At 39.5% G+C, this 24102-nt stretch overlaps 2 protein-coding genes across 3 annotated transcripts in view; one reads left to right on the forward strand and one right to left on the reverse strand.

Moving 5' to 3' along the window:
* Positions 1–3233, reverse strand: part of LOC115224732 (endothelin-converting enzyme homolog) — a 154199-nt gene extending 150966 nt beyond the window's left edge. For both annotated transcript variants that reach the window (XM_036513564.1, XM_036513561.1), the window contains exon 1: positions 3131–3233. The gene's annotated coding sequence lies outside the window, so the exon portion shown is untranslated. The remainder of the gene's footprint in view (positions 1–3130) is intronic.
* The window catches only part of LOC115224733 (neprilysin-1-like), a 76796-nt gene that overhangs the window by 24468 nt on the left and 28226 nt on the right, over positions 1–24102 (forward strand). Inside the window, exons 2-8 of the mRNA XM_029795608.2 lie at positions 7130–7520; positions 10874–10915; positions 12330–12491; positions 14598–14681; positions 18487–18692; positions 19907–20086; positions 20892–20978. Of these exons, the coding sequence (XP_029651468.1) occupies positions 7277–7520; positions 10874–10915; positions 12330–12491; positions 14598–14681; positions 18487–18692; positions 19907–20086; positions 20892–20978 (1005 nt within the window). The 5' untranslated portion in view covers positions 7130–7276. The remainder of the gene's footprint in view (positions 1–7129; positions 7521–10873; positions 10916–12329; positions 12492–14597; positions 14682–18486; positions 18693–19906; positions 20087–20891; positions 20979–24102) is intronic.

Below are 24102 nucleotides of genomic sequence, written 5' to 3' on the forward strand. Positions count from 1 at the left end.
TGTGTTTACGTCCCCGTTACTTAGTGGTTCGACAAAAGAGACCGATAGAATAAGTACTAGGCTTCCAAAGAATAAGTCCTGGGGTCGATTTCCTTGACTAAAGGCAGTGCTCCAGCATGGCCACAGTCAAATGACTGAAACAAGTAAAAGAGTAAAAGAGAAAAGAGAGCAACTAGACTTAATGGACAGTTGTAGGCAATCGAGGTAGAGCAACAAGCTAACACCAGCTTGAAAGAAATTCAGTGAGCAGTGAAGAAGGCCAAGCCATTGTACGTATCAGAACAAATGAAGTGACAATGAAACTTGGTTAGAAAAGTGATGGAACTGTTTTGCTTGTATGGCAAGTCAGGACCTGAATGACTCGACAAATTCAAATGGAGCTGGTGGTCCTGAAATGAAGAGCTGAAGATCAAATACGCATTTCTTTATTACCCACAAGGGGCTAAACACAGAGGGGACAAACAAGGACAGACATAGGTATTAAGTCGATTACATCAACCCCAGTGCGTAACTGGTACTTAATTTATTGACCCCGAAAGGATGAAAGGCAAAGTCGACCTCGGCATACGAGTCAGCTGGTCTTGTAGGCAAGGTAAAGCAGGGGATCATATTGGGGATGGGCGCAGTAGACTGTAAAGCCATCAAGAGGAAGGCCCCCAAATTGATGTGCATTCTCTCTTGATGACCCCAGAAAGCTACTGGTGTCCAGTATGCAGTTTTTGATCAGTAGTACTTGCAAAAGCAAACTGTTTACAGGCCTCTCTCTCTCGTTACACACACACACACACACACACACACACACACATACACACACACACACACACATATATATATATATATAAACATATATAAATATGCTTGTAAATATGTATGCATACATATACATTACGAGTAGAGTAATCATTTCCTTATTTCCGTTTGTAAATTGTTGCCATTCTGAGGATATAGTGGAGTGGTTTACTTAGATTCCTGACACCACCTCTTGTCACCACCACCACCACCACCACCACTGCAATCACTACTGTCACTGCTACCACTACTGCTACACTATCAAACAATTATAGAAAATTATACTGAATAATGTTGAAGTATATAGAGTCATAGAGAACTGTATAAAGGTATACAGAACTGTCTAGAAAGTGCATAGGAAAAAAAAAAAAATATATATATATATATATAAGTAGAAAGATAAATTTCAATGCTTCAAAAACAAACTTGTTTGTTTACATACGGTGTAATATATATATGTCTGTGTGTGTATATATATATATATATATATATATATATATATATATATAGTCCTATACAGTTCTGTTTCTTTCTAGACAATTCTGTATACCTTTATATAGTACTATATAATTCTATATCCCCATCCAAAATATGAGCAATTGTCTCCCCTATCCCGAATAATAACGATCACCAATTACCTCCATTTAGATTTTTCAACTTGTTTCATTCACAAACTTCCATTAAGAACATGGACTAAAATTTTCTTAATAAAATACGAAATTACAATAATTTCTATGTCATGATTAGTGAAAGCAAAACCGGTTGACATACACAATATTCTTTCACTTATAAAATATGTTAAAAAATATATTTAAACTATGTAAACTATGTGCATTTTCCTTCTTCTATTATATATATATATATATAATATATATATATATATTATATATATATATATAGTCCTATACAGTTCTGTTTCTTTCTAGACAATTCTGTATACCTTTATATAGTACTATATAATTCTATATCCCCATCCAAAATATGAGCAATTGTCTCCCCTATCCCGAATAATAACGATCACCAATTACCTCATTTAGATTTTTCAACTTGTTTCATTCACAAACTTCCATTAAGAACATGGACTAAAATTTTCTTAATAAAATACGAAATTACAATAATTTCTATGTCATGATTAGTGAAAGCAAAACCGGTTGACATACACAATATTCTTTCACTTATAAAATATGTTAAAAAATATATTTAAACTATGTAAACTATGTGCATTTTCCTTCTTCTATTATATATATATATATAATATATATATATATATATAATATATATATAATTTGTTTTGGTGTTTGAAAATACACCTGAATCTGAAAAACATGTAGTCATTTTTAAATAGATCTATTCAAATACCAAACTAGTTTTGACAATGATTTGGTTATCAATGGTATAAATATATATATATTAAAAAAAAAGGTGGGATTTTAGGAGAGTTTAAAATTCCAATGTCAAAATTGGACAAACATGTTTAAACCAAGTGTTGAAATGTTCACAGAAATTCCAATGAGTTTCACTATTTTAGATGATAATAGCAATGTAAATGTTCGGCAAAGATCATAACAAATGTACATTCTTGAAAGTTCAGTCATATTGAGTTTTTAAAATAAGTGAAGAGAGAGAAAAAAGAAGAGAGAAAGAAAAAGGGTTTTTTTTTAATTAATTTTTGTCATGGTGCATGTAGTTCTTTCTTCCAATCTCCATCTGAGTCTCTTAACCTTTGACGGTTTGTTCAAATCAGAAAATACTTTGTGTGCTGTCTTTTAGTACATATATGTTTTTACAGGAAAGGCTCCGATTTTAGATTGGTTACAAATTTGAGGTCTTATTCTTTTCTTCTCGAAGTCCTTGTATGTGTGCACATATATACTCTTTACTCTTTTACTTGTTTCAGTCATTTGACTGCGGCCATGCTGGAGCACTGCCTTTAGTCGAGCAAATCGACCCCGGGACTTATTTTTGTAAGCCTAGTACTTATTCTATCGGTCTCTTTTGCCAAACCGCTAAGTGACGGGGACGTAAACACACCAGCATTGGTTGTCAAGCGATGCTAGGGAGACAAACAGACACAAACACACATACACACATATATATACATATATACGACAGGCTTCTTTCAGTTTCCGTCTACCAAATCCACTCACAAGGCATTGGTCGGCCCGAGGCTATAGCAGAAGACACTTGCCCAAGGTGCCATGCAGTGGGATTGAACCCGGAACCATGTGGTTGGTTAGCAAGCTACTTACCACACAGCCACTCCTGCGCCTATAGATATATCTTTTTTTTTATTATTCAAACTGGGAGCCCTTGATTGTTGACTCCCCTGAGTTCATCTGATTTTCATCCCACAAGGTGTCCAAAAAACATACCTTTAATTATCAAGCAGGCTTGGTGGTGTTGCTGGTTCAGTTGCAGACAATCTGGTCACGCAACAGGATGTAAGTGGGTTACATGTTACCAGTAGCATTCAAGAGTGACCTGACATATATACACACATTCATGCATGCATGCATGCACACACACACACTGACACAGATATACACATACATTCAAATATGAATTAGAAGCAGTGCTAATGTTGCAAATATTATTGACTGCACACACTCAATAAATGTATGTGTTCAGCTTGTTCACTGGTACGCTGCTGTTTAGTGCAATTGGGATGACTCCCTCAAAGTACTGGGTATTAAAACACCTGAAAGTCATAGACAGGTAAGACAACTCACCCCTAATACACACACACACACACACAGACACACACACACACACACTCAATCACTAATGTTATATGTCATATGATGAGTAACTTTGTTGGTATACTTTTGGCCCCATGGTTAATATCAGGAAATACAATCACACATATAATGATTAGAATTGGATCTTTTTGGTTTTTTATCAAATATCTTGATGCTTGAATAATATGATGAAGTGAATACGAATTTTCAGGAAAAAATATTTTAACCGTAAAATAGAATTAAATAAAGCAAATTTCTCCTTGTATGTAACTTCTCTGCTAGAAGATTGTAGGGTTCACTCCCCTGCTTGCAATATATATCGGGTGCAGATTGCATCAACAACCAGCTGGAGGAAGGTCCTCCTGGGGTTAAAAACATCAGTTCCTACAGAACAGCCATATTGGTGTGGCAATAAACATTACTTGTATATATATATATATATATATATATATATATATATATATATATATATATGTATATATACATAAACATTTTTTTCTTTAGTGTCTGCCTACCAAATCCATTCATAAGCCATTGGTCTCCAAAGGCTATAGTAGAAGGCACCTATCCAAGGTGCCATGCAGTGGGACTGAACCTGGAACCATGTAGTTGGGAAGTAAAATTTCCCCCACACCCACCCCATCTATATAAGTAGTAGTGCCAAATAATAATGTGAGATAAATAAAATTTGGGTTAGATGAAATATATTTGTGACAGATCTTAACTTCTAAAGGCAATTTCTGTGAAGTTTACCATGGAGAAAAAAATTCCTGCTTATGGTAAAGTGTAAATACACCCTTATCAGCTCAGTAACAGCCCCTCTTGGACTTCTGGTTCAGTGCATATTTCTCAGTAAAAGATACCAAAGAGAGATAATCCTGAGCTGACTCATGAAAGAGTCTATACAAGTGACCACCCAGTTAGAATAAATAAATAAATAAGTTTACCATAGAGAAAAAGTTCTCACTTATGGTAAAGGTATGAATACATCATTATCAACCCTCTTTCCACCCAAATTATGTGATTGTATGTCAGTTAAACTGCAGAAATTACTAGGAGAGATGTAACTGATTATACACCCTATTTTCACCCAAAATAGGTGGCCTGTTGTTGTAATATGTCTGTGTCTTTATGAATACTATGAGTCGGTATGAATCAACAAATAGCCCTTTATGTAGATGCTTGCCCTGCTTAAAACAAGAGCTGGATTTACTTTCAATTACGTCCTACCACTTTAGAAAAAAAAGGGGGAAAGCACACTGAATAATGTAGTCTTAGATTTAAGATTACATTATTATGTAATCTTATGTCAATAAAAAGAAAAAGATGAGATTTCACAAGTGGGAAACTTTTGATTGTGAGTCTGGTTGATTAGACTTAAGCTGAGTGTTAAACTAGAATGAAAGTAGGAAGGAATTCCAAAGAAATGGAGATTCTGGGGAAACAAGATTAGGAAAAAGCATTCAGAGCTTGAGCTGAGAAGTGAAAGAGAGAGAGAGAGAGTGTTTGATAGAAGAAATAATGTATATTAGTTAGGCTTGAGAAACGATAGAAGCCATTAGTTGGGAGAAAGTGGTAAATAGCCAGCCAGATTAGAGGAAGCGAGACCATTCCTGTAAAGAAAGAAGGTGGTATGTAGCTAGTTAATTCCTAGGAAGAGTGGTGTTTATTGTTGAAGGAGAAGGTGATGTGTTGTTAGCTATTTCAGCAGAAGTGAATCTGTTACAGAAGTGTAAGAAGAGAGAGAGAGAGAGAGAGAAACACATACCTTTAATTCAGGGGTGGTGGTGTGTTAATGAGGAAATCATTTATCAATCAATTAAATGACTTTAGACATGGTTTCCGGTATCTGGATAAGTAGCAAGTATGGTTGTATAATTAAACAAGTTTTCTTCCCAACCGTATGATTTGGGGTTCAGTCCTTACACCTTGGGCAAGAATCTTTTTCTATAGTCCCAGGCCAACCAAAGCCTTGTGGGTGGATTTGGTAAGTGGAAATCAGTCGCACGCGCGCGTGCGTGCGTGCGTGCTTGTGTGTGTGTGTGTGTGTGTCCTCATCCCCCCCACTTATCTTGACATCACGTTGTAAATGAGTGTTATTCATTTGCAATGTTCTACATAATCATGTTTGGCTAAGGAGAAATATTAGCTTGCTTGGAAGCAGCCATGCTGTCCGAGGTAAGTGGATGCTGTTTTACTGAGGTATAGGATATCTGAGTCTGTAACAGCAGCAGCCACATTGTCCTATGTAAGTAGACAAGGCCAAAAACTAGTCTAGGGTATCTGAAAGCATTACAGAAGCTGCAAAGTCCTGGCAGCACTTTATTATGGTCCTAGTCTACTTCAACTTGTTACAACACTGTTATCAATAAGTAGACAGTGCTCTAGCATGGTCAAGGATATCTGAATGTTTTACAAAATATCCACAAGCCAGGCGTAGGAGTGGCTGTGTGGTTCTTGGTTCAGTCCCACTGCGTGGCACCTTGGGCAAGTGAATTTCTATTATAGCCTCGCGCTGACCAAAGCCTTGTGAGTGGATTTCGTAGACGGAAACTGAAAGAAGCTCATCACACACATACATACATACATATATATATATGTATGTATGTGTGTGTGTATGTCCCTCCAACATCACTTGATAACCGATGCTGGTGTGTTTACGTCCCTGTAACTTAGCGGTTCAGCAAAAGAGACTGATAGAATAAGTACTAGGCTTCCAAAGAATAAGTCCTCGGGCCGATTTGCTCGACTAAAGACAGTGCTCCAGCATGGCCGCAGTCAAATGGCTGAAACAAGTATAAGAGTAAGCCACACTATCCAAGGTACGTGTTTGCTGCTTTAATAAGGTCTTAGGTCGTCTCAACAGGTTGTTGTTAGATAATCCTAGATAAGCCGTTGGGGTTTTAATGTGACTCCGTTTTGTTTTTGTTTTGTTTCTTTTCTTTGGTCTCAAATCTAAGTACTTATTCCATCAGTAAACAATAAACAAACCAACTCTGGTTAGTGGTGCAGGGGGGGGGGTGAAAGCTCAAACACAAGCACACCACACATATATCATCATCCTTTTAACATCCACTTTCCCATGCTTGAATTGGCCAGATGGAATTTGTTGAGATGGATTTTCTTCATCCAGTTGCCTTCACATGTTTCCAAATAAGATAATATTTCTCCATGACCAGACATTTTTTAACAGAAGACTGGAAACAAAATACAACATTTGGAAGACAGTAGCAACTATCATGTAATTTCAAAGCAAGGAGATAGTAACATACACACACACACACACACATATATGATGGGCTTCTTTCAGTTTCCATCTACCAAATCCATTCATAAGGCTTGTGAGGTTATAGTAGAAGATACTTACGCAAGGTGCCACACAGTAGGACTGAACACAAAACCATGTGGTTGGAAAGCAAACATCTTGCTACAAAGCCACACCTGCACCTATATAATTATGTGGCAGGCTTCTGCACAGTTTCCATCTGCCAGATTCACTCACAAGGCAGAGGTCAGTCCAAAGCTATACTAAAAGACACTTACCCAAGGTGCTGCATAGTGGGGCTGATTATTTTCTGAACCTCTCTCTTTCTCATTTTCAGGAAAGTCTGCGTCTCACCTGTGGATTGCCCAGTTATGAGGGATGGCCACCATGTTCTGAAGAAGAAAATGAAGTGTCATGTCTTAGACACAGAAAAGAATCTCATCACCGTTGGTGGAATAATAATTGCAGTGAATAACAAGACGCCATGGAGAAAATAAGGTGCGAAGAGATGAATGAGAATTCTGCCAGCTGCAAATTACCGATCAACACCGAACTGAAGATCATCGAAGACCCTGTATTTGTACAAGTCCATGTTGCTGCTGACCGGAAGGACATTGGCCGGAACTGGACACACAGAGAGAAATGGTTGTTGTCCATTTGTATCTTTGTGGTAGTGGTCTTGGTGGCCTTTGTCACGGTCACCTTTGTTTTTAAGGAAATATATAACGGTAAGTACCACGTCTTTTTGTCTGTCTGTCTTAAATAACGTAGCTGGGAGCAAAGTGATGGGGGGTAGTCCGCTCCAAAAAGCACTTTTGGATCTGATATAAAACCCAATAGAAGTAGGGGACTTGAGGGGTTTCCCATAAATGAAATATACTTTTTGGAACAAATTATTATAGATTAAGTGTTTATTCACACTCAGACTTATCTTTGAATTTCTCTATATTCTATACTAAGTGGCCATACACAACTTCTTTGAACTCGTCATCCACACTGGAATATACAGGGTGTCCCAGAAGGATTGATATTTCTTAATTATTCAAACTAAACTTAAGGTAGGATAATGAAATTTGGCACACACATTCTAATGTAAACTGTCAATCCATTGCAATAATTACATTTCAAAATGACCACCTTTCACTTTGACCACAGCCTGCAAATGAGTGGTCACTGAGTTGCTTAAGAGCTGTGTCACCTCTTCATCCAACCTGACCTGTGAAGACAGAAGGGCCTTCTTCAGATCTGACATATTTGATTAGGAGTGAATGGTGGCACGTAAAAAGCACCATCCGAACAGGGCCAATGACAGTTCCACCTTTATTGACATCTGTGCCAGTGGCACGTAAAAAATGCTGAACGATCATGGCCATTGCCAGCCTTCTCTGGCTCCTGTGCTGGTGGCATGTAAAAAGCACCCACTACACTCATGGAGTAGTTGATGTTAGGAAGGGCATCCAGCTATAGAAACACTGCCAGATCAGACTGGAGCCTGGTGCAGCCTCCTGGCTTCCCAGACCCCAGTCAAACCGTCCAACCCATGCTTGCATGGAAAACGGACGTTAAATGATGATGATGATGAACAGAAACATTATTCTCTAAGATGGACCAGAGAGCAAAGTTCATGGGATTGATGTCTGGACTTGAGGGAGGTCATATCATCTGCTTCCAAAAACTGCTGAAATGCTCTTTGCAGCACTTCTATGTCAAATTGAATGAGTAGGTTTGAGGCCTGTCTTGAATGAAGATGGAACAATCACCAAAGGTTTTTGTGACCCAAGGTAACACTTACTCATCCAACATCTCCACATTGCTGACCTTGACACCAGCATCAATGAAGATCAAAGGAGACTTGGACCCATCAGATGCAACTGCAGCCCACATCATGAGTGAAGCTGGTTTCTGATGGCATCAATGATTCCTGTTACCTTCAAGCAATTCTCCTGCATTTTGTGCATAAAGTCTGTTAATCTGCCTGTTGGTAACTGCCTCCACAGTGAAGATCTTGTAGTCAGACCAGATCAGCACTTTATTTCTGGCACACTTCATCTTAGCTACCCCTGTCAAGCCGTTTCTTCTTGGAAGCTGCTGAAATTAATGGCTGGAATTATTTCTTGTATGCAGTTGGCTTTAAATTCTCTTTAAAAGTCTTGTGCATTGATGATTTTGAAATACCAAGAGCTTTTGCAGTTTTTCTTGCACTCCTGCAGGGATTTTGGTTCATTCACTTCTTCACAGCTTCAACAGTTTGTTTGGTACAAATTGACTGTTTCCTACCAGGAAGTGGTTTGCTAGAAGTAGTAGCAGACTCCATATATCATTTCCAGGTATTGAACACCATTTTACAGCACACATTCATCTGTCCTTGTTGCTCACTCCAGCTGTTTTCAAAGTGGCAATCTGGTCACGTTTTGCTTTCAACACCATGTTTGTTTACAAAACTGTTATAGACAAACAAAACAATAGAGACATGAACAAAGGACATGTGCAAAATATCGATAATAATAATCAAACCAATATTCTTTAGGAAGAGTTTTAATCATGGGTAAATTTTTCTGGGACACCTTGTATATCTTTCAGTTCAATGACCAGTAACAACTGTAAGGCTTAGAGCTCCATGTAGATTATCATTATCCAGCCGGTTTCCATTGACCTCTGAACTTAAGTGTTATTAGTTATGATATACAGAATATATATAGAGGAAGCTAAGATAAACAGTGGAATAAATATTTAGTTCCTAGGCAGCCAAATGCACTTGGAAAATTCAGTGAGGAGTTCCAAATAACTGCAATGGGAAAATGTACATCAGAAATATATTATTTATATTGGTGTTTATTTTAATTTTCCCTACACACACACACATGTATAAATATATTTATAATATATATATATATAGGAAGAGTTTACGAAAAAAACAAAAGACGAAGACAGGTGGTGTGCAAAACAAATAGATGTATTAGTATAACATATATATATACACACACTATATCTGTTGGCATAAAAGATGCACAGACATATTTGATACACCCCGGTTTCTGCAGTGCAAATACAGGAAAGAATAATTTAGTTCATTAAAGCACGTAACATTGAAAGCAATGAAGCAGCAGGTTTACAAAACATTACAAAAGAATCCTAGCTTAATGTTTAAGTAAATATTGTTGTTATGAAGTCAGGTTAGGTTAAAAGAGACTGTCTGGATTAAAATTAGTCTCTTGTAGTGAATGTCAAGGACAAAATTAGCTTCTGGGAGGCCCTAATTTGCATATAGGGCCCAGGGTGATTTTTTTTAGACATATTCTGGGAAAAAAGTGCATCTTAACAGTGGGTGTGTGTATGAGTGTGTATATTCACATAAACCAGATGTTCTGTTTCTTGTACTCCACAGTACTATACAACAAAACATAATATAGTATGCGCAATCCTCTTAACCCTTTCGTTACTGTATTTATTTTGAGATGCTCTGTGCTTCTTTCAATTATTTTAAATATAACAAAGAATTTAGTAAAATAAACTTAGTTATTATTCAGCTAGTGTTAGGAACATAAATTGTGACTAAGGTTTGGTGGAAGATTTTAATTCAAAACTTATGGCAACAAGACATTTGTACTCAGAGCCAGAGGTGGTTTCAGCCAGGTTGGTATCAAATGGGTTAAGAATTGTTTCTCTATTATATATTTTAACCCTTTCATCACTGTACTTTTGTTGAGATGCTCTGTATTTCTTTCAATTACTTTAAATATAATAAAGAATTTAGTAAAATAAACTTAATTATTATTCAGCTAGTGTTAGAAACATAAATTGTGAGTAAGGTTTGGTGGAAGATTTTAATTGAAAACTTATGGAAACAAGACATTTGTACTACAGAGCCAGAGGTGGTTTCAGCCAGGTTGGTAACAAAAGGGTTAAATAATGATTTTTATAATTTTTCTTGTATAATTTCTAACTTTTAAAGTATAAAATATAACCGAGCTACCCCACATCCAAACAACCAAGACTGGTTGTTCTGTTCATCTTTTTCTGACATTGTCTCTATTAATCTTATCTTAAAATACTTTATTTTCCATTCACTGTTTCTTCCCAGGTGATGAAGAGATCTGTTTAACGACTGACTGCATCAAAACAGGTGAGAATTGCCATAGTTTAGCTTTTTGTACTGTTGTACATCGTTTCAACAATCACAGGAAGAACTGCATGTTTTAAGTTTTTACATGATATGATCTCTGTGCCAGTGGCACGTAAAAAGCACCATCCGAATGTGGCCGATGCCAGTGCCGCCTTGACTGGCTTCCGTGCCGGTGGCATGTAAAAAGCACCAATCCGATCATGGCCGTTTGCCAGCCTCGCCTGGCACCTGTGCCGGTGGCACGTAAAAAGCACCCACTACACTCATGGAGTGGTTGGCGTTAGGAAGGGCGTCCAGCTGTAGAGACACTGCCAGATCAGACTGGAGCCTAGTGCAGCCTTCTGGCTTCCCAGATCCCCGGTCGAACCGTCCAACCCATGCTAGCATGGAGAACGAACGTAAAAAAAAAAGCAAAAAAAAATATGAATGTGTGTGTGTGTGTTTCCTACACTACTGCTTGACAACCATTGTTGGTTTGTTTACATTCTCCATAACTTAGTGGGTAGGCAAAAGAGACCTAGGGGATAAGTAACAGGCTTAAAAAATAAGTTATGGGGCAATTTGTTCAATTAAATCCCTCACGGTGGTGCTCCAGCATGGCTGCAGTTTATGACTGAAAGAAGTAAAATGATGAAAAGTGGTGTATCACTTTTTCATTAAATTTAAATGTTTTTCCATGCTACCAAGGGTTGAACAGATATTGATGTATTGCTTTACACCCAGATGCCCTTCCTGTCCCTAACCCTTGGGTAGGTGTATGTATATGTGTGTGTATATATATATATATGTGTGTGTGTGTGTATATATATATATATATATATGTGGAGAAGGAGGCCCCCTTCAGTCATGAATGATCTTGGGATTGCACCTAGAAAGTTACCCTCCGGGGCACAAGTCAGGGCAAGATTGTTTATGGAAGGGTATTCTGTCACAGGGTTACCCATTTGCAGCTGAGTGGACTGGAGCAACATGGAATGAAGAGTTTTGCTCAAGAATACAATGATCTGCCCAGTCCAAGAATTGAACTCATGATCTAGCAATTGTCAGTGCAATGCCCTAACCACTAGGCCATGTGCCTTCACACACACATATATAAATATATATTATAATAATAATAATAATAATAATAATTAGTCTTTTTACTAATTATATACTATTTATATATTATTTTGTACTTTACTTAATTATAGGTCTGTGTTTTATTGTATAAATCCTTAAAAATGCTTTAGCCCGAAGGCCGCGGCCATGCTGGGGCACCACCACTGTATATTTAATTTTTTTCTATATATTATGATTTAATTATATCATTGTTGAATTGCTACATGGTGGCTCTTCTCTAATTCATATATTCATATATATATAAATTTCTTCTTGTTTTGGGGGTCAGTAATGGTTCTGTGGTTTTTCTTGGTAGCTGCAGAACTTCTCGAGGACATTGACTTCTCAGTGGATCCATGCGATGACTTCTACCAATATACCTGCGGTAATTGGGAACGAAGAAACATTATACCTGAAGATATGGCAGCCATTGGCAACATCGAACGGCAGCACCGCAAACTACAGATCATTATTAAAAGTAAGTTCTGTACTGAGAAATTTTCCACTTGGGACCCACTTCTCCCCAACCAGCTACGGAGTACACTTTCTCCCCGCATGCAAATACATCTTTCTTTTCATTTGCTTTCTCTCATTCTCTCTCAGATCACAGACATCTCTGGGTTTATGTTGTTGTTATTGTTTAACCGCGAGTCAGCAGTGGTCCACACTTCTGTGATCAAAGATGATGCATCATCATCATCGTTTAACGTCCGCTTTCCATGCTAGCATGGGTTGGACGATTTGACTGAGGTCTGGCGAACCAGATGGCTGCACATGGCTCCAATCTTGATCTGGCAGAGTTTCTACAGCTGGATGTACAATTATTACTATTATTATTATTATTATTATTATTATTATTATTATTATTATCATCATCATCGTCGTCGTCATTAAAGGAGTGAGCTGGCAGAATCATTAGCATGCTGGATAAAGTGCTTGGTGACTTTTTCTGGCTCTTTACAATCTGATTTAAAATCCCACCAATGTCAACTTTACCTTTCGTTCTTTCAAAGTAGTACTGGGGTAGTACTCCTCTCAAAATTGCTGACCTTGTACCCAAAATCTGAAACGATTATTGTTACTATTATTAGGACCCTCTTCCTCTTTTTCTTCCCCTTGCCTCATATGTCCAATTTCAACAAGCCATCAAAAGCTCAAAACCCTTCTGATGATCTTTCTTTTTAGCAAGAAACAAACCTTCTGTAGAATCTCTACAGGACATTCTCTTCCAGTCTCCTCTATTCATTTCCCTATTTCATAACTCGCAACCCCTAATGTATCAATTGTCACAGGCATGGTCTTAACAGATTTCATGTTCCAAATCTTTGCAATCTCAAATTTTAAAGGGTTACATGTTTTCAACTTTCCATCTGCTTTCTTCACAATCCTAGCATCAAATGAAAATAAAGGATCAATCAATAAACAAATTTGATTTTCCCTAGGCCTTGTGTCTATCAGTAGAAAGGATTATTATTAAGCTAAGAAATGCATTTATCACCAGCTGAAGACTTGCCATTTGGGGGTTAACTTCTAAACATTAACATTTATCTCTCCCATAAAGCTGTTGTTACTATTCAATGGAGTATCTAAACGGTCTTTATTCTAGGATTTATATAAAAGTTTATGGTATGGGAAACTTACAGCTTGGGAATGGTGGTGCGATGTAGTGATGGTATTGTTGTGTGGTGGTATGGAAGGGTGATAGTATTGCTGTGTGAGGAAAGTGTATGACAGAGAGAGAGAGAGAGATATTGTGGTGTTGTGATCATGTGGTGGTAGTATTGTATGTAGCAGTGGTACAGGTAGTTCTAAAGAAGGCGGCGAGCTGGCAGAAACATTAGCATGTCGGGCGAAATGCGTAGCTGTATTTCGTCTGTCGTTACGTTGTGAGTTCAAATTCCGCCGAAGTAGACTTTGCCTTTCATCCTTTCGGGGTCGATAAATTAAGTACCAGTTACGCACTGGAGTCGATGTAATCAACTTAATACCTATGTCTGTCCTTGTTTGTCCCCCTCTGTGTTTAGCCCCTTGTGGGTAGTAAAGAAATAGGTAGTTCTAAAGACAGCAGATTCTTTCTTATTAAGCAATTACATCTTTTATACATAAAAGGAGAGACTATTGTAGCAGTGATAAAAAGGGGGGAAAAGAGAAGAAACAGTCTTTACATGGATCAGTGTGTTGGTGAGTGAGTCTCAGCCAATCAGCAGAATGGCCTTCAATGTGGTTGTAGTGTCTGCCTGTATGTGGTGTGTGTGTGTGTTGATGTAGTCCCAGTGCACAGTAGTTGAAGTAGTAGTGAAGGCACATGGCTTGGTGGTTAGGGTATTTGATTCATGATCATAAGATTGTGGGTTCGATTCCTGGCAGTGTATAGTGTCCTTGAGAATAAACTCTCCCTCCTCTCTACTGTAAAGTTCTACCTCCACTATAAACTTTTTCCTCCACTATAAAGTTCTTCTCTACAATAAACATTTACCTGCGCCCACCCCCCAACGTAAACTTCTACCCGCCTCCATGCTGCAAAATGTTTCAATTTGACTTGCGGCTAAATAAAATGCCAAATGCTTTGATTGTGTATTTTCAGGAATTCTAGAAACTCCTCCCAACCAGTTTGATGGTAACGCCACAACCAAGGCCAAGACTCTCTACAAATCTTGTATGAACATGTGTAAGTCTACCTTGGGCTTAAGTGTTGTCTGTGGGAATTGGAAGACGACTGGAGGGTGATGTGTGTGTGTGTGGAGAGAGTTGTGTAGGGGTTGGTGTGAGGTCCATCCTATGTTGAGGTGTGTGAAAGATTGAGGTGGTGTGTGTGTGTGTGTGTGTGTGTGTGTGTGTGTGGAGAGAGTTGTGTAGGGGTTGGTGTGAGGTCCATCCTATGTTGAGGTGTGTGAAAGATTGAGGTGGTGTGTGTATGTGTGTGTGTGTGTGTGGAGAGTTGTGTAGGGTTGGTGTGAGGTCCATCCTATGTTGAGGTGTGTGAAAGATTGAGGTGGTGTGTGGTGTGTGTGTGTGGAGAGAGTTGTGTAGGGGTTGGTGTGAGGTCCATCCTATGTTGAGGTGTGTGAAAGATTGAGGTGGTGTGTGTGTGTGTGTGTGTGGAGAGTTGTGTAGGGGTTGGTGTGAGGTCCATCCATGTTGAGGTGTTGTGAAAGATTGAGGTGGTGTGTGTGTTGTGTGTGTGGAGAGAGTTGTGTAGGGGTTGTGTGTGAGGTCCATCCTATGTTGAGGTGTGTGAAAGATTGAGGTGGTGTGTGTGTGGTGTGTGTGTGGAGAGAGTTGTGTAGGGGTTGTGTGAGGTCCATCCTATTTGAGGTGTGTGAAAGATTGAGGTGGTGTGTGTGTGTGTGTGTGTGGAGAGAGTTGTGTAGGGTTTGGTGAGGTCCATCCTATGTTGAGGTGTGTGAAAGATTGAGGTGGTGTGTGTGTGTGTGTGTGTGGAGAGAGTTGTGAGGGGTTGGTGTGAGGTCCATCCTATGTTGAGGTGTGTGAAAGATTGAGGTGGTGGTGTTGTGTGTGTGGAGAGAGTTGTGTAGGGGTTGGTGTGAGGTCCATCCTATGTTGAGGTGTGTGAAAGATTGAGTGGTGTGTGTGTGTGTTGTGGAGAGAGTTGTGTAGGGGTTGGTGTGAGGTCCATCCTATGTTGAGGTGTGTGAAGATTGAGGTGGTGTGTGTGTGTGTGTGTGGAGAGAGTTGTGTAGGGTTGGTGTGAGGTCCATCCTATGTTGAGGTGTGTGAAAGATTGAGGTGGTGTGTGTATGTGTGTGTGTGGAGAGAGTTGTGTAGGGGTTGGTGTGAGGTCCATCCTATGTTGAGGTGTGTGAAAGATTGAGGTGGTGTGTGTGTGTGTGTGTGGAGAGAGTTGTGTAGGGGTTGGTGTGAGGTCCATCTATGTTGAGGTGTGTGAAAGATTGAGGTGGTGTGTGTGTGTGTGTGTTGAGAGAGTTGTGTAGGGGTTGGTGTGAGGTCCATCCTATGTTGAGGTGTGTGAAAGATTGAGGTGGTGTGTTGTGTGTGTGGTGGAGAGAGTTGTGTAGGGGTTGGTGTGAGGTCCATCCTATGTTGAGGTGTGTGAAAGATTGAGGTGGTGTGTGTGTGTGTGTGGAGAGAGTTGTGTAGGGGTTGGTGTGAGGTCCATCCTATGTTGAGGTGTGTGAAAGATTGAGGTGGTGTGTGTATGTGTGTGTGTGTGTGGAGAGAGTTGTGTAGGGGTTGGTGTGAGGTCCATCCTATGTTGAGGTGTGTGAAAGATTGAGGTGGTGTGTGTGTGTGTGTGTGGAGAGAGTTGTGTAGGGGTTGGTGTGAGGTCCATCCTATTTGAGGTGTGTGAAAGATTGAGGTGGTGTGTGGTGTGTGTGTGTGGAGAGAGTTGTGTAGGGGTTGGTGTGAGGTCCATCCTATGTTGAGGTGTGTGAAAGATTGAGGTGGTGTGTGTGTGTGTGTGTGTGGAGAGAGTTGTGTAGGGGTTGGTGTGAGGTCCATCCTATGTTGAGGTGTGTGAAAGATTGAGGTGGTGTATGTGTGTGTGTGTGTGGAGAGAGTTGTGTAGGGGTTGGTGTGAGGTCCATCCTATGTTGAGGTGTGTGAAAGATTGAGGTGGTGTGTGTGTGTGTGTGTGGAGAGAGTTGTGTAGGGGTTGGTGTGAGGTCCATCCTATGTTGAGGTGTGTGAAAGATTGAGGTGGTGTGTGTGTGTGTGTGTGTGGAGAGAGTTGTGTAGGGGTTGGTGTGAGGTCCATCCTATGTTGAGGTGTGTGAAAGATTGAGGTGGTGTGTGTGTGTGTGTGTGTGGAGAGAGTTGTGTAGGGGTTGGTGTGAGGTCCATCCTATGTTGAGGTGTGTGAAAGATTGAGGTGGTGTGTGTGTGTGTGTGTGTGGAGAGAGTTGTGTAGGGGTTGGTGAGGTCCATCCTATGTTGAGGTGTGTGAAAGATTGAGGTGTGTGTGTGTGTGGTGTGTGTGTGGAGAGAGTTGTGTAGGGGTTGGTGTGAGGTCCATCCTATGTTGAGGTGTGTGAAAGATTGAGGTGGTGTGTGTATGTGTGTGTGTGTGTGGAGAGAGTTGTGTAGGGGTTGGTGTGAGGTCCATCCTATGTTGAGGTGTGTGAAAGATTGAGGTGGTGTGTGTATGTGTGTGTGTGTGTGTGTGTGTGCATTGTGTGTGTGTGTGTGCATTGTGTGTGTGTACATGTATGTGTGTATGTGTGTGCATGCATGTGCTTGTGTGTGCATGTGTATGTGTGTGTGTGCATGTGTGTGTGTGTGTGTGTGTGTGTGTGTGTGTGCATGTGCATGCAGAAGATGGTGTGCCGGGGAGGTACACAGAGGCTGGGATTTGGTGGATGGTATGTTGAGGGGGGGGGGTAGAAGAGAGCAGTTGGTATTAAAGTCCTTATTATTGTTGTTGTTGCTGTCATTGTTATTAATGTTGCCGTTGCCATTTTTGTTGTTGTTGTTGTTTTCATCATCATTGTTGACATTGTTCTTGTTATTGCTGTTGTTGTCATCTTTGTTATTGTTGTTCTTCTTGTGGTCGTTACTAATCATTTTCATTAATTTTCATTATTAATTTTCATTTGCGTTCACATACTCCCTCCACAACTCTGATATCAAGAAATCCTCTTGCGAGCGTGACCTAGGCATCACTGTCAGCAGTGATTTGCGTTGGACAAAGCATATCTCTAAAATTGTCAGGAAGGCCGAGGGTGTCTTGGCATCACTCAGCAAGACTTTTGTTAGCCGCTCTCCAGCCATCTATTTAAAACTGTATACAGCTATGGTACGACCACACTTGGAATTCGCATCATCAGTTTGGAACCCCTATCTTGCACAGAACATTGACCTCCTGGAATCTGTCCAGAGACGTGCAACCAAACGCATACCCTCCATCAGACACCTACCATATTCTGAGCGCCTTGTTTCCCTGGGCATGGATTCACTGAAGCTCCGGCGTTTGGCGACGGACTTGGTAAACACCCACAAAGTTATCAACCACCTCACCAACAACAACACTGAACACCTTTTTGATCTCCATGTGTCTAACACACGTGGACATGCCTACAAAGTCAGAAAACAATACAGCTCCCATGACTTTCGGAAACATTTTTTCACGCTCAGAGTTGCTGAAGCATGGAATAAACTGCCTGCGTCAGTTGTTGACTGCCATGACACTGCATCTTTTAAGGCCCTCATGCTTTCCGAAATCCGCCGAAACTTCACCTGATTATATATACACTTTAGATGAGTTGTAGTGCACCTGAGCACTGTACACAATTATTATTATTATTATTATTATTATTATCATTGTTCTTACTGTCAGTTGTAGTCAACCGTTGTTGTTGTTGTTGTGGTCATCATTGTTATTTTGTTGCTGTTGTTGTTATCATTGTTACATCCATTTTCTTCTTCCTTACCATTTTTGTCTTTTGGTTTTCTTCTTTTTTTTCCATTTTCTTTTCCTTTCCGACCATTTCCAGCTCAGATCCAATATATTGGAGACAAGCCATTCCACCACATTCTCCGTTCTTTCGGTGGTTGGCCTGTCATCACAGACCAATGGGATGCTGATAAATTTAGTATCGAATCAACTTTGGCAAAACTCTACAAAGAATTTCACATCTCAGTGATTCTCAATTTCAATGTCTCACCTGACGATAAAAATTCCAGTACCAATATTATCCACGTAAGAAATGGTTTCAATTTAATTAACATAACTCATCACAACCATCTTTATCGCTCTTTCCACCTGCACCCAAGTTACCCCCACCCACTCTTGTATAAAGTGAGCAACCATGTATCCCTCCTACAGCAATGAATCTGTTCTTTTCTGCACTCCTTCCCCCATACTTTAACCTTTCATCTTGCATAGAGTTGCCTCCCTCTCTACTGTAACCCCACTCAGCTAAAAGAGATCTTAATTTTGCAAATTACAGAGTGACCTCACTAATGCTGGTGCCATGAAAAAAAAAGGCACCCAATGTACTCTCTAAAGTGGTTAACATTAGTAAAGGTGTCCAGCCATAGAAACCCTGCCAAAGAGATTGGAGCTTGGTGTAGTCTCTTAACCCATCAGATCCTGTCAAACTGTCCAACCCATACAGCATGGAAAACAGATTTTATCAGATGATGTTGATGGTCAAGGCAGCGAGCTGGCAGAAACATTAGCACACTGGGTGAAATGCTTAGCGGTATTTCGTCTGCCGTTACGTTCTGAGTTCAAATTCCACCGAGGCCGACTTTGCCTTTCATCCATTTGAGGTCGATAAATTAAGTACCAGTTATGCACTGGGGTCGATCTAATCGATTTAATTCCTTTGTCTGTCTTTGTATGTCCCCTCTATGTTTAGCCCCTTGTGGGCAATAAAGAAATAAGATGACGTTGATGGTTAAAGTAATGAATACAGTTTAGAGAAAGTACTGAGCTTTCCTCTCTTTCTGGTTCGTCAAATCTTAGACATGCTTACAATTCTTATAAAAGCTGTTTAACTTCACCAACGTAATTTTATTTGTTGAGGTAGGATGGGTGAAAGCTACAACACACTGTTTTATTCCTCTCACACTATGCGTCTCAATAAGTTATTAATTCTTATTGCATGGTGAAATGGAATGCCAGCAGAATCATTAGAGCATTGGGGGTAAAAATCCCTTGCAGTATTTGTCCAGTCTCTTTATGGTCTGAGATCAAATCCTACTGGGATCAACTTTGCATTTGTTTTGCCAGTGTTAGTAAAATATTGTACCGTGCCCACGGTGCCATGACTAGGACTGAACCTGAAACTACATGGTTGCAAAGCAAACTTCTTAACTAGACAGCTCTACCTTCTAAAGTTAACCTTCCATCATTTTTTTATTTATCATTTCTGGATTTTTCTATATCCATCTTCTTCTTCTTTACAGCTTGACCAGGCTCATCTGGGAATGCCAAGCCGAGACTACTACTTGGATCCAAATGATATACAATATGTAGACGCTTATGAAAACTTCATGGTTTCAGTGTCTGAGCTGTTAGGAGCAGACAGAAACTTCTCAGGGAAGGAGCTCAGAGAGGTCATTCAATTTGAAACAGAATTGGCAAATGTAAGAATTCTCTTCCTAATATCTCAATCTTAGAATTAAACATGCTATGAATATTACAGTCCTTAAGACTGTTGTATTCTATCACCAATTTTAAAGAACTTTATCACAATTTTCAATATGCCTAAACCTCTCCATCACAGTTTTAAGCATATTTTATGTATGTCCTAAACATCTTTATCCCAATTTTAAACAGGTATTAAATATATTCATCACAGTCTTAACCATGTCTTAACTGTTTAGCATTTAAACCGGCCATATTCAGCTACAATATTCTATCTGTTTTATGTTAAAACCAACCAGATTTGGAGCCTCACACCTACCCTGCAACATCATTCTAAAAGTAATCAATCTCATCATTGAAATCTTGATGATGTAAGATTCATTTCAAAGCAATGAACAAATAAGCTTATTACATTTGATGCTGTAATCTGAACACTGAAGAGTTAAACCTCTACATCATAATCGTTTGTCCCAAAAGGATGTGGTTTGATTGGATGAAACTGTATTTGCTTTAATGAAGTCCCATAAAAATCAAGTTTGGCTTGAATTAAAACCCCAACAGATCTCTGAAGTTTCTGTACAAATTCTGTCAAGATAAATGTTGATTATGGAGAGCAAAATGATCCTTAATAGTGGAATGAAATTAGAGTCAGGCTCATGTTAAGAAAGTTGTTGAGAGAAGCTGCCCTGCAGCAGTATAAAAGCCTCAAAATTTCAGTTTTATTCCTTGGTTTGTATCTCAAATATCCTCTTCAACAAAGTTTCCACCATTTTCGCGTTTCATTTTTCTTTTTTTTTTCCGCAGATCACAAATTCAATTGAAGATCGAGTTGATATGGAAAGCTTATATACCAAAATATCAATAGCTGAATTGAATCAAATGGCACCAGAGGTATAGTAATATTTTGTTATTTCATACCCAAAAGATATCTTTTTGTGTGTGAGGAGAGTTGTGTGAAGAAGTGCCACTCCCAAACAGTTGAAGGAATCCAGAGTAGAGGTAGACCCAGGAAGACATGGGATGAGGTGGTCAAACATGACCTCAGAGAGTTGGGTTTCACAGAGGCAATGACAAAAGACCAAGACCTCTAGAGATATGCTGTGACTGCAAAGACCCATGGGATGAGGTGGTCAAGCATGACCTTCAAACGTTGGGACTCACAGAGGCAATGACAAAAGACCGAGACCTCTAGAGATATGCTGTGACTACAAAGACCTGGCAAATAAAGTGAGTTCACAGCTGTATCCTACACCAGTTTTGCATAACCAGTTCCAGTCCATTCAAAAGTACCTTGGATCGTAGGGTGACCTGCTGTGCTTGAGGAGACCTATTGAGTCAAGTACATCAACATCAAAATGAAAATCAAATGGAAATTGTAGTTGTGATACCTGAGCCTGTGGCATGTAAAAAGTGCCATCTGAACGTGGCTGATGGCAGCGCACATAAAAAGCACCAACCAATCGTGGCCATTGCTAGCCTCCTCTGGCCCCTGTACCGGTGGCACGTAAAAAGCACCCACTACACACATGGAGTGGTTGACGTTAGGAAGGGCATCAAGCTGTAGAAACACTACCAGGTCAGACTGGAACCTGGTGCAGCCTCCTGGCTTCCCAGACCCCGGTCGAACTGTCCAACTGATGCTAGCATGGAAAATGATGATGATTTCAATGTTTGAAACAAAACACTATCACAGTATTAGCAACATAAATGCTAACACTGTGTTAGCAACAAAAGACTAAATATTAAGAATAGAAAGCTTTCACTGTCCCTCCCAACAGATGTGCATGTGTGTGTGTGTGTGTCTTTTGAGTTCAGTTCTTCTTGAGAGAGTTCAAGCTGATTGCCAACAAAGCAACAAGACTTTTGAATTAACCCTTTAGCATTTAAACCGGTCATATCCGGCCAAAAGTATTCTGCTTGTTTTATGTTCAAACTGGCCAGATCTGGTCTCTCACACCAACCCTACAATATCGTTTTAAAAATTAACAGCTACCTCATCAAAATCTCATAGCCACAAGATAATACCTGATTAGTTCAAGGCAATGTGGATAAAAAAGCATTAATTTTGGCAGAATGATGCAAACACTAAAGGGTTAAGAGAGTGCTTGGTATTTGTAAATATGTGGTCGAGTTAGTGTGTTTGTTGAGTTGTTGATGCACACACAAAGTGTGTGCATCTATTCACATAAGAATCTCACATGGGGAATTTGGGGAATAAATGTGTATATATGAGTGTGTGTGTGTATTGGATGAGTCAGTCTCTTACTTGTGCATCCAGAGACATCAGTCAAATTATGACTCTACTGTGGTATTGAATACTCTTTTTTTGGGGGAGTCAATACAGGACTGATGTGTGTGTGTGTGATATATACATATATATAAATATTTTTAATAATTGTTTATTATTAACAACAAATTGGTCATCTTTGTAACCATAACATTTAGTCTGCTGAAATGAATTGACAGGCCCAAAGGTAGATCTTTTTCCCTCTTATGAAATTTTATTCAAGTCACATAAATGTAAATTCAATGTAAAAATTTGTAATTAAATTATTGAGTATTAATTGAAACAGCTGTAGGAAGCAAAGATGACCAATTTGTTATTAATAATAAACAATTAGGCACAGGAGTGACTGTGTGGTAAGTAGCTTGCTAACCAACCACATGGTTCTGGGTTCAGTCCCACTGTGTGGCATCTTGGGCAAGTGTCTTCTGCTATAGCCTCGGGCCGACCAATGCCTCGTGAGTGGATTTGGTAGACGGAAACTGAAAGAAGCCTGTCGTATATATGTATGTATGTGTATGTATGTGTAAATGTTTGTGTGTCTGTGTTTGTCCCCCTAGCATTGCTTGACAACCGATGCTGGTGTGTTTACGTCCCCGTCACTTAGCAGTTCGGCAAAAGAGATCGATAGAATAAGTACTGGGCTTACAAAGAATAAGTCCCGGGGTTGATTTGCTCGACTAAAGGCGGTGCTCCAGCATGGCCGCAGTCAAATGACTGAAACAAGTAAAAGAGTAAAGAGTAATTACTAACTTCCTAATCTCCATTTTCTTTCCTTCTCTTAAATGGATATAAACTATATGCTTTATATATACCTATTGTTTTAAGAGAATTTCATTCCTCCAAAATAGTTTTTGCTAGGGTGACTCCAACCAATGGTTATGTGTTCTGAGTGCTCGAATAGGTATTCCACTAAAATTCCAATGTGAATGGCAGTTGAAGTCGTGGTTTTGTGACTGCAGTTCCAAAGTGGCTAGAAGTGGTTTCTCCTTGAGTCAGTAGATATAGGTTAAAGTAAAAAGGAGCGGCAAACAAATTGGCAGAACTTGATGAGGACGTGCTTGTCAAGTCTTGCCAATTTGTTTGCCGGTCCTTTTTACTTTAACCTACTCTCACACACACACACACACATATATATATATAGAGAGAGAGAGAGAGACAGACAGACAGACAGACAAACAGAGACAGACAGAGAGAGACTCAGGCATGGTTTTGGATTCAGTACCACCACATAGTCTCAGATTCAGTCCCATTGTGCAGCACCTTGGGCAAGTATCTTCTACTATAGCCCTGGGCCAACCAAAGCTTTGTGAGAGGATCTGGGAAATGGAAACTCTGTGGAAGCTCATCAAATGTGTGTGTGTATGTGAGTGCACGTGTTTGTTTTGTGTTTTTCTTCCACCACCAACTGGTGTTGGTTTGTTTACATCCCTGAACTTAGCAGTTTGACAAAAGAGACCAATAGAATAGGTACTAAGCTTTAAAAATATATCAAGTACTGGGGTCGATTTGTTTGACTGAACCCATGAGGGTGATGCCCCAACATGGCCGCAGTCCAATGACTGAAACAAGATAAAAGATATATATATATATATATACATATATATATGGTAGTTGGTCGGCAGTGGTATGATCCCCACAGGGTGGTGCATTAATAATTGCAGAACAGTTGAACCACAGAGCATAGTGAAGTACTACAGTACCCAGCAGCAAACTACCAGACAGAGGATC

The sequence above is a fragment of the Octopus sinensis genome, linkage group LG26 (assembly GCF_006345805.1).
Source record: "Octopus sinensis linkage group LG26, ASM634580v1, whole genome shotgun sequence".
Classification (NCBI taxonomy): Eukaryota; Metazoa; Mollusca; class Cephalopoda; order Octopoda; family Octopodidae; genus Octopus; species Octopus sinensis.